The sequence below is a fragment of the Oncorhynchus masou genome, chromosome 4 (assembly GCF_036934945.1).
Source record: "Oncorhynchus masou masou isolate Uvic2021 chromosome 4, UVic_Omas_1.1, whole genome shotgun sequence".
In the NCBI taxonomy this organism is placed as follows: domain Eukaryota; kingdom Metazoa; phylum Chordata; class Actinopteri; order Salmoniformes; family Salmonidae; genus Oncorhynchus; species Oncorhynchus masou.
Window position 1 is genome coordinate 16,088,023 of NC_088215.1, and position 12,045 is coordinate 16,100,067.

The 12,045-nt window shown below is 43.6% G+C and overlaps 1 protein-coding gene across 1 annotated transcript in view; it reads left to right on the top strand.

Moving 5' to 3' along the window:
- The first annotated feature begins 5,630 nt into the window (after nt 1-5,630).
- LOC135524529 (multidrug resistance-associated protein 1-like) overlaps nt 5,631-12,045 on the top strand; it is a 33,231-nt gene continuing 26,816 nt past the window's right edge. The window contains exons 1-2 of the mRNA XM_064952138.1: nt 5,631-5,680; nt 5,964-6,075. Of these exons, the coding sequence (XP_064808210.1) occupies nt 6,034-6,075 (42 nt within the window). The 5' untranslated portion in view covers nt 5,631-5,680; nt 5,964-6,033. The remainder of the gene's footprint in view (nt 5,681-5,963; nt 6,076-12,045) is intronic.

Here is a 12,045-nt window from a genome sequence, read left to right on the forward strand (position 1 = left end):
TCAAATCCTTCTGTTCACCAGATTTAGAATTCCTCACAGTCAAATGTAGAACGCATTATCTACCAAGATAATTCTCTTCGATTATAATCACAGCCGTATATATTCCCCCCCCAAGCAGACACATCGATGGCTCTGAACGAACTTTATTTGACTCTTTGCAAACTGGAATCCATACATCCTGAGGTGGCATTCATTGTAGCTGGGGATTTTAACAAGGCTAATCTGAAAACAAGACTCCCTAAATTGTATCAGCATATCGATTGCGCTACCAGGGCTGGAAAAACCTTGGATCATTGTTATTCTAACTTCCGCGATGCATATAAGGCCCTGCCCCGCCCTTTCGGAAAAGCTGACCACGACTCCATTTTGCTGATCCCTGCCTACAGACAGAAACTAAAGTCACGGACCAGGATGTCTTGCTCCCAGATTGACTAAATAACTTTTTTGGCTGCTTTGAGGACAATACAGTGTCACTGACACGGCCTGCAACGAAAACATGCGGTCTCTCCTTCAATGCAGCCGGGGTGAGTAAAACATTTAAACGTGTTAACCCTCGCAAGGCTGCAGGCCCAGACGGCATCCCCAGCCGCGCCCTCAGAGCATGCGCAGACCAGCTGGCTGGTGTGTTTACGGACATATTCAATCAATCCCTATAACAGTCTGCTGTTCCCACATGCTTCAAGAGGGCCACCATTGTTCCTGTTCCCAAGAAAGCTAAGGTAACTGAGCTAAACGACTACCGCCCCGTAGCACTCACTTCCATCATCATGAAGTGCTTTGAGAGACTAGTCAAGAACCATATCACCTCCACCCTACCTGACACCCTAGACCCACTCCAATTTGCTTACCGCCTAAATAGGTCCACAGACGATGCAATCTCAACCACACTGCCCTAACCCATCTGGACAAGAGGAATACCTATGTGTGAATGCTGTTCATTGACTACAGCTCGGCATTTAACACCATAGTACCCTGCAAGCTCGTCATCAAGCTCGAGACCCTGGGTCTCGACCCCGCCCTGTGCAACTGGGTACTGGACTTCCTGACGGGCCGCCCCCAGGTGGTGAGAGTAGGCAACAACATCTCCACCCCACTGATCCTCAACACTGGGGCCACACAAGGGTGCGTTCTGAGCCCTCTCCTGTACTCCCTGTTCACCCACGACTGCGCGGCCACGCACGCCTCCAACACAATCATCAAGTTTGCGGACGACACAACAGTGGTAGGCTTGATTACCAACAACGACGAGACGGCCTACAGGGAGGAGGTGAGGGCCCTCGGAGTGTGGTGTCAGGAAAATAACCTCACACTCAACGTCAACAAAACTAAGGAGATGATTGTGGACTTCAGGAAACAGCAGAAGGAACACCCCCCTATCCACATTGATGGACCAGTAGTGGAGAGGGTAGTAAGTTTTAAGTTCCTCGGCGTACACATCAAAGACAAACTGAATTGGTCCACCCACACAGACAGCATCGTGAAGAAGGCGCAGCAGCGCCTCTTCAACCTCAGGAGGCTGAAGAAATTCGGCTTGTCACCAAAAGCACTCACAAACTTCTACAGATGCACAATCGAGAGCATCCTGGCGGGCTGTATCACCGCCTGGTACGGCAACTGCTCCGCCCACAACCGTAAAGCTCTCCAGAGGGTAGTGAGGTCTGCACAACGCATCACCGGGGGCAAACTACCTGCCCTCCAGGACACCTACACCACCCAATGTTACAGGAAGGCCATAAAGATCATCAAGGACAACACCCACCCGAGCCACTGCCTGTTCACCCCGCTATCATCCAGAAGGCGAGGTCAGTACAGGTGCATCAAAGCTGGGACAGAGAGGCTGAAAAACAGCTTCTATCTCAAGGCCATCAGACTGTTAAACAGCCATCATTAACATTGAGTGGCTGCTGCCAACACACTGACTCAACTCCAGCCACTTTAATAATGGGAATTGATGGGAAATGATGTAAAATATATCACTAGCCACTTTAAACAATGCTACCTAATATAATGTTTACATACCCTACATTATTCATCTCATATGTATACGTATATACTGTACTCTATATCATCTACTGCATCCTTATGTAATACATGTATCACTAGCCACTTTAACTATGCCACTTTGTTTACATACTCATCTCATATGTATATACTGTACTCGATACCATCTACTGTATCTTGCCTATGCTGCTCTGTACCATCACTCATTCATATATCTATATGTACATATTCTTTATCCCCTTACACTGTGTATAAGAAATTAGTTTTGGAATTGTTAGTTAGATTACTTGTTGGTTATTACTGCATTGTCGGAACTAGAAGCACAAGCATTTCGCTACACTCGCATTAACATCTGCTAACCATGTGTATGTGACAAATAAAATTTGATTTGATTTACTCCTCCCTCATGTGGTAACCTTCCTGCAGGCTGCAGGCTCATCCTGACATGACCCTCCAGCATGACAATGCCACCAGACATACTGCTCGTTCTGTGCGTGATTTCCTGCAAGACATGAATGTCAGTGTTCTGTCATGGCCAGCGAAGATCCCAGATCTCAATCCCATTGAGCACGCCTGGGACCTGTTGGATCGGAGGATGAGGGCTAGGGCCATTCCCCCCCCCCCCCCCCCCCCCCAGAAATGTCAGGGAACTTGCAGGTGCCAGGGTGGAAGAGTTGGGTAACATCTCACAGCAGGAACTAGCAAATATGGTGCAGTCCATGAGGAGGAGACGCACTGCAGTACTTAATGCAGCTGGTGGCCACACCAGATACTGACTTACTTTTGATTTTGATCCCCCCTTTGTTAAGGGACACATTATTCCATTTCTGTTAGTCACGTGTCTGTGGAACTTGTTCAGTTTATGTCTCAGTTGTTGAATCTTGTTATGTTCATACAGAGATTTACACAAGTTTGCTGAAAATAAACCCAGTTGACAGTGAGAGGACATTTATTTTTTTGCTGAGTTTATATACACACACAGTACCATTCAAAAGTCAAATATTTTATAAGGCCAGCCATAGAGTTGTTTATTAATCATTATTTTACCAGGTACAGTACCAGTCAAATGTTTGGACACACCTACTCATTGAAGGGTTTTTCTATATTTTTACTATTTTCTACATTGTAGAATAATAGTGAATACATCAAAACTATGAAATAACACATATGGACTTGCCTAGTTAAATAAAGGTAAAAATAAATAAATACGTGGAATCATGTTTAAGCTGTCATCAAGACAAAGGGTGGCTACTTTGAAGAATCTCAAATATAAAATATATTTTGATTTGTTTAAAAGTGTTTTGGTTACTACATGATTCCATGTGTTATTTCATAGTTTTGATGTCTTCACTATTATTCTACAATATACAAAATAGTAAAAACACGGAAAAACCCTGGAAAGAGTAGGTGTGACTGGTAATATATATATACACTATATATATATATATATATATATATATATATATATCTCGGTATGTACTATAAATGCACAATACATAGACATACTGTCCTGTCTATACAGTATATACAACATCCATAGAGTCATTTGGATGCATCAAACTACTTTGTCATATTTTAGAGAATTGTTACATCCTATTACAGACAGCATATAGCATCTGTGACCATGGACTACGCTACCCACACACACCAAAACATGGATGACCCAGTCATTAGGAAGCTGGCCTTTCATGATAAAAGCTAAAACTTCTCACATTTACAGTAGTGGTGCTGGTGTTCAGGAGATATCGCTCTCCTCTAAACCTCTCCCCCTGTCACTATCACCCTGTTGCCTTATCAGCGATGTTACAGAGCAACCAAGAGTGGAACGAGTCACACATGAGAGGAGGGATCTCAAGCACAACGACTATGACACATCTTTGACCTTTGATATGGAAGACACTGAAAAGGTGGCCAATGAAGAATATGAGCATTATGTCAGTATTACTCAATACATTTAGTATATATTTTTTAAAATTCTATAGGCCAGAACACATCTTAACACCTAAAGTTACATTTAATAGAATATATCTAATTGAATATTGAATTGGATATTGAATTGGATTCTACACAGACTCCAAGGGAGAGACTACTGGGTTGTGTTACCCCCCCCCCAGGTTTCACACCATGGACAGACAAGTGACCTTGAGAAGAACTGATATGTTTATGACGATGATGATTCACGTTGAAGAAAAATAGAGTAATATTTTCTTTCACACTCTTTGGACGTGGCTAGACACAGAAGAGGGCATGGTGGGTTGCTTCTACCATGCCATCCCTCCCTCCAACCCTCCCTTCTTTCCATGTTTCTCTACTGTGGTGTCGGTATTACCAGACACTGTCATACTTTCCCCGTGCACCATCTGAACTTTCCCTTGGGCCTTCACCAGGGTGATGGTCATCAGTTAGTGTGTCTGATGTTAGACTACCGTACCTATAAGCAGACTACAAAGACCCTTAAAGAGCGAGAGACACAGACACTGTTTTTATTGGGTTTCGGCAAAAATATTCCATGAGGTTCAGATGGGGATGGATGTCTGTTGGGGTCAGAGTTTGTGGTGAGTTTTTTTTTTGAAGGTTTGGCTGAGTGCTGCATGGTTACTCATCCTCACATCTGGCACTCTCCTCACACAATAACTGCCCCACACACTGCCCACACACACACACATGCATGCGTGCACACACAAACGAACGCACATACAGACGTACGTGCACGCACACACACACACAGACACATGCAGGACCAAGCACACACGTACATACACACAGAAGTATACACACAGGCACATGCATGAACAAGCACACACACAAAAACACTCACAAAAGTTCCTCATACACACCCTCCAAGTCCTCTCACACACACACACTCTCCATGATCTCCTCTCAGAATCCACACCCCAAAAAACAAATCAGTAAGTTGCTGCATTCTACACATCATGGACGGCTATATATCTCAGAAATGACACCCTGTCTCTCTGTGTCAACTCCATGGTGCTGGCTGGGGCACTGATAGACTACTGTTGCCTGTGTGTGTGTGTGTGTGTGGTTAGCTAGAGTGGCATGGCACGGTTATGAACTACACTCAAATAAATCATTACTGTACGCGTGTGTGTGTGTGTATTACATATATATGTATATATGTATATATGTATGTGTGTGTGTGTGTGTTCCGCTCTTGCTCAGTGTTTCTCACCTAAATGCTGGTAGGAAATGAAATACATTCTCATGGTCCTTTGTTTACGTAGATGTCCAACAGGTGGACATACATATCTAGGTTATCAGGACAAGCAAGGGGTCAGGAATGAACTTTGAACTCTGAAAATCGCACCTACTTAACTGTGTTAATGCAAAAACAAAACTCCTCGTGGTCACAGAGGGAGATAAAACTGCTACTTTACTACAGGGAGAGGACGGGTGTCGAGGGGAGAGAGGGGGGAGAGGAGTGTTTCTGGGTGTGGAACAGACTGCCATCCTATCAAGGGGGAGTAGCAAGTTGTGGTGTTTTGATCAAGATCCAGCAGAGGTTGGAGAAAAAGAGGGGAGAGAGAGAGAGAGAGAGAGAGAGAGCGACAGAGAAAGAGAGAGAAATACTTCCACCCACCTAACAGGGAGACACACTCATAAACAGCGGAGACACAGAGAGGGACTCAGAACTGCTGGAGGAGCACAGAGAGAGCACAAGGTGTCAGAGAGAGAGAGAGGAACACTTGACTTGAACACTAGAACACTTGAGTGGCTTCACTAACATAAGTATTATACTAACACAGACACACACAGTGTACCTTAACACAGAGACACACACAGTGTACCTTGAAACACAGACACACACAGTGTACCTTAACACGGAAACACACACAATGTGCCTTCATTGAGGAGAAGTCTCACACTGACACACACACTGAGACACTAGCCTACACCTGAGAGCAGTGATATTTACACACAGACACTCTCTCTCACTCATACAGTACTTGTGCCCATCCTGAGAAGGGATATTGAACCCCAGAGAGAAGTGAGGAGGAAGGTGAAGGGGAGTGGATGGATGCCTTTTGTGAACTCAGTGGCCTGGATCCTCTATGGGTGAGTGCATGATGGACCTCATGTTCAAAAGTTCACTTGTTTGAGCAAGTACCTGTAGTCAACTGTTTGAAATCTATTTAGAATACAGTGCCTGCAGAAAGTGTTCACACCCCTTGACGTAAATGGATTTCATTGTCATTTTTGCTCAACGATCTACACAAAATACTATGTAATGTGGAAGTGGAAGAAAAATTCTACATTGATTAAAAATGTATGACAAATAAAACCTTTGGCAGTGAGTCTTTTTGCGTAAGTCTACAAGCTCTGTCAAGTTGGTTGTTGATCATTGCTAAAAAGCCATTTTCAAGTCTTGCCATAGATTTTCAATTCGATTTAAGTCCAAATTGTAACTAGGCCACTCAGGAACATTCAATGCCATCTTGGTAAGCAACTCCAGTGTAGATTTGACCTTTTGTTTTCAGTTATTGTCCTGTTGAAAGGTGCATTTGTCTCCCAGTGTCTGGAAAGCAGACTGAACAAGGTTTTCTTCTAGGATGTTTCCTGTGCTTAGCTTTATTCCATTTATTTTTATCCTAAAAAATGACGATGACAAGCATACTCATAGCATGATGCAGCAAAACTTTTGGGATGCATTTGCAGTTTGTTTTGGTTATGTTTCAGATTATTTTGTGCCCAATAGATATCAATGGTAAATAATGTATTGTGTCATTTGGTCTCGCTTTTACAGTAAATAACAATGGAAAATGTGGATGCTACCATGATTACGGATAATCCTGAATGAATCATGAATAATGAGCAAGTGACACAGGGAGCAGGGAGTGAAAGACGAGAGACGGCAACCAACCAAAAAGCCGACTCGCACTATAGTAGACTAATAGCTGCCATAGCTAGGTTATTTATCATCAAACATGATGATGTAGTTTTTTTTTTTACCTTTATTTTACTAGGCAAGTCATTTAAGAACAAATTCTTATTTTCAATGATGGCCTAGGAACAGTGGGTTAACTGCCTGTTCAGGGGCAGAACAACAGATTTGTACCTTGTCAGCTCGGGGATTCAAGCTTGCAACCTTTCGGTTACTAGTCCAATGCTCTAACCACTAGGCTACCCTGCCGCCCCAGTACTTGTCTTGACTGCATCAAACCAGGAGAAGCTATTAAAGCTAACTAACTTTAGCTAGCTAGGCTAATTGAGGCTGCAGTGCACGCGCTTTCTCATCCTACAGTTACAAATAACAACAACTCCATTCAGAATACTGGGCAGAAGTCTACATGTTGGCACTTGGTCGTTGTAGCATGTCCTTCTCCTTTGACTTTCATCTTCCACTGATTAGATATCTCCTAACTTTTGCCACACACAGAGGCTCTATGACTGTAGCCTATTGCCGCTTTGCTGACTTATGATTGGCCAACAACAACAAGCTGCATGTCTCTCTCTCTCTCTCTCTCTCTCTCTCTCTCTCACCCAAAACCCGTGACAATCATATCAGAGCCGACCGAGACCCGTGACATTATTTAGAATTCTGGATCCGGATCTGCTCGGGTCTCAGGTATTCGGATAGAGGTGGAGTATGATCTTTGGGGTATGATCTAAAGCTTCAAGTTCCTTGGTGTGCACATCACTGACAACCTGAAATTGTCCATACACACAGACAGTGTGGTGAAGAAAGCGCAACAACCTCAGGAGGCTGAAGAAATTCTACAGATGTACCATTGAGAGCCTCCTGTCAGGCTATATCACTGCATGGTACAGCAATTGCTCCGTCCGCAACTGTATGGCTCTCCAGAGGGTGGTGTGGTCAGCCCAATGCATCACCGGGGCACACTGCCTGCCCTCCAGGACATCTACAGCCCTCGGTGTCACAAGAAGGCCAAGAAGATCATCTAGGACCTCAGCCATCCGAGCCACAGCCTGTTCACCCCGCTATCACCTAGAAGGCGAGGTCAGTACAGGTGCATTAAAGCTGGAACCAAGAGACTGAAAAACAGCTTCTATCTCCAGGCCATCAGACTGTTAAATAGTCCCAACTAGCCGTCTCCAACCCGGTACTCTACTTTGCATCTTAGAGACAGTTGCTCTATGTACATAGTGCTGCCATATGTATACAGTCATTAAATCCCATATAACTACTGCTGTACACACCTTTTCTGATCATATACTGTCCATACGGTCTATACACACCATTTCGGACTCTGGCATGGCTCGTTCTGATATTTTGGGGATTTGTGTGTATTGTTTTGTGCTGTTAGGTATTACTGTACTGTTGGAGCTAGAAACATAAGCATTTCAACACCATCCAACACCTTTGGGATGAATTGGAACGCCGACTGTGAGCCAGGCATAATCGCCCAACATCAGTGCTGACCTCACTAATGCTCTTGTGGTTGAATAAAAGCAAGTCCCCGCAGCAATGTTCCAACATCTAGTGGAAAGCCTTCCCAGAAGAGTAATGAATGTATAGAATATCATTGTATGCTGTAGCCTTAAGATTTCCCTTCACTGGAACTAAGGGGCCTAGTCTGAACCATGAAAAACAGTCCCAGACCATTATTCCTCCTCCACCAAAATTTACAGTTGGCCCTATGCATTGGGGCATCCGCCAAACCCAGATTCGTCCTTTACACTGCCAGATGGTGAAGCGTGATTCATCACTCAAGAGAACGCGTTTCCACTGCTCCAGAGTCCAATGTTAGCTTACTTTACACCACTACAGCCGACGCTTGCCATTGCGCATGGTGATCTTAGGGTTGTGTGTGGCTGCTCGGCCATGGAAACCCATTTCATGAAGCTCCCGATGAACAGTCGACGTTGCTTCCAGAGGCAGTTTGGAACTCGGAGGTGAGTGTTGTAACTGAGGACAGACCACGCCAGGACAGCGGAGTCAATCACCACCTTCCGGAGACACCTGAAACCCCACCTCTTCAAGGAATACCTAGGATAGGATAAAGCAATCCTTCTCACCCCCCCCCTTAAATGATTTAGATGCACTATTGTAAAGTGGCTGTTCCACTGATGTCAGAAGGTGAATTCACCAATTTGTAAGTCGCTCTGGATAAGAGCGTCTGCTAAATGACTTAAATGTAAATGTAAATGTAATTTTTATGCGCTACATGCTGCAGCACTCAGCGGTCCCATTCTGTGAGCTTGTGTGGCCTACCACTTCATGGCTGATGAGTCGTTGTTGCTCCTAGACGTTTCCACTTCACAATAACAGCACTTACAGTTGGCAGCTCTAGCAGGGCAGAAATGTTATGAACTGACTTGTTGGGTGGTGCCACATGGGACAGTCACTGAGCTCTTCAGTAAGGCCATTCTACTGCCAATGTTTGACTATGGAGATTGCAAGGCTGTGTGCTTGATTTTATACACCTGTCAGCATCGGGTGTGGCTGAAATAGCCAAATCCACTCATTTGAAGGGGTGTCCACATACTTTTGTACATAGAGTGTATCATGCAATTATTGTGGCAGGACTATGTATTGTTCTGCAGGGATAAATGCATCTTGGCAGAGTAGTGTGCACTGTGTAGGATTGTCTTTTTTTACTAACGTTCTGACAATTTTCTATAAGGTGCTCATTGGTGGTTGACTTTATTGTCCTGAAAGAGTTCAGTTCAAACTGTCCCGGCATGCACACGTTGACACATTTAAACCTACAGGGCGTAGAGTAAGTTCAGAGTTCAGGCATACATTTCCGAAAGTTTACTTTCAAAGTTAGGTTACTGAAGACTTTCCAGGTAGACTTCTCTGTGGTACAAGGAAGGTACAGTTGCACAGTATGCATTGACCTTTCTCAAAAGTGCACTTAGGGCACTTAGGGCACATAGGCAGACAGGAATAATCCTTGCCAAGAAAGACCTTAGGCTATGAGGTTCCAATATCCACACTAGCATACCACTTAATGAAGAAATCAATGTATTGGACATGCATTCTAATCTAAGTAGAGTACTGGCTGTAATCTAAGTAGAGTGCTGGCTGTAATCTAAGTAGAATGATGGCATGAATAGTGACACCACGCTAAGCACGAGAATTGGAGTCTCAAAGAGTGTAAGCATCCTATGTGATGCTACGTAGGTAATGTAAGGATATCTGGGAATATCAGGTACAGCAAAGCATGTGGATCAATCAGTATGTGGACAGCTGCCGGTAACCCCTAATAGTACGCATAGGAGCAAAGCTCCACATTCTGTATCTTGATTCAAAAAATGTGAGAATGGCACTGATCCAGCTAGAAAGCCATTAGTCAATCCCCCTGTCCCCTCTCTCTCTTTCTCTCTCTCTCTCTCTCTACCCCCTCCTCTTTCTCTATCACTCAGACCTGCTATTCACATGCCAGCTAAATTCAGATACACATGTGAACTATCGTTGATGTGAGTACTTTTATTCGAAAATTGGAGAATGGCATTGATCCAGGAAGAGATGTATCGGTCAATCGCCTGGCATCACTCACTCTCTGTCTCTGTGCCTCTCTCGCTTTCTCCCTGTGTCATTCTCTCTCTTTCTTTCTCCTTCTCTCTCTCTTTCACACACCTGATATTCACATATCAGTCTTATTCAGGAATAGACATGCAAACACTAATTGAGATTTCATCCATAGAACAGTCTGCTACTTCTAGAACAATCTGTTACCAAGTAACATGCCATAACCGTTATATTGGCAACAAAGTCAGAAAAAAACATGTCCACTATCAGTCGATGTACCTTCCGAGCTCACCAATCTAACTGTATACAAAGGTGGCCGACCTAATCTTGTGCCAGCAGCTTCTTTAACAAAGTTCCCAACGTGGGACAAGACATAAAACAGAATGTTGCGAATGGGAGAACTCTGGAACATCCAAATGAAACATTTACAGAAGGTGAAACATAGAATAGGATAACAGATATGTAGTAATTCTATGGCAACGTATGTCCCTGGGCCCGGGGCCCTTCAGAGTGGTGCGGCTACATCAACAACATAATCTTACTTTGGTAACAGTTCTAGTCAAAGAGCTGAAAGGTGAAAAGATAATTATTTCATCCCCTATCAATCAAATGTTATTATCTTGCATTGTGGATAATGACAGTTTGACGTAGAGAATCCTGCATTCAGCAAGAGAGGTGTGGTTCAGAGAACACCTACTCTGCAAACTGGAGGGATTGTATTGAAACCCTGCAATTCAACATGTTTTGAAAACCTTATCTTAAATCAAAACTACTCTGCAATTTGGGAGACGTGACAAAGGCAATGATGAACAGTCCTGTCGAGACAATTACAACATTCTCTAAATGACAATGAACAGATCCAATTTAACTAACACATACACTCCGCATGCCAAATGGTTGAGATCTTTGGACACATTTATGCTTGCAGTGACGTAAAGTATTACAGTGAAGAATTGAATGATATCAAAAAGGAATCAGAATGTATAATTTCTCTCAGATGACTGAAAGGTGCACAACACAGTCCATGCAGGCTCTCTCTCCTCAGTTCACATCACTACGTTTTGATAGGTAAAAATAGACCTTCCATTTCCATCCAAACCAAGGTCTGGATGAAGCTTCTGTAGCCAATTCAGAAAACGCTGAGCAAGGTGACCAAGAAAAAGCTTTTGAGTTTGTTTGACAACTTACGATTCTTATATAACAGTTGTAAAAGTGTTTGTTCGCAGGCCTAAATTGACCACAGGAGCCAAGGAGAGACTGTGAAAAGGACTCCCACTCATTGAGTCAATAGCCATCTAGCACTTCAGAAGAATACCTGTTACATGGAGAAAATATTCAGGAGGTGGATGAATTTCCTCACACATGATCTGGAGTATTTTATGTAGTAGGAGCAGAATTTCCTCTTGTGGGATGGATAAACTAAACTGAAATTAATAACACATTTGTTAGTATAGTAACACATTTGGTATTGCTGTTGCGTAAAGACCGAACATACAGCTGTTATGAATTGTGGTCACTCTCCCTTATGCCCTTGGGAGTCTGCCTTGCCCCGCTGCTACAAGCTGCTGTGTGTGTGTATATGTGTGTGT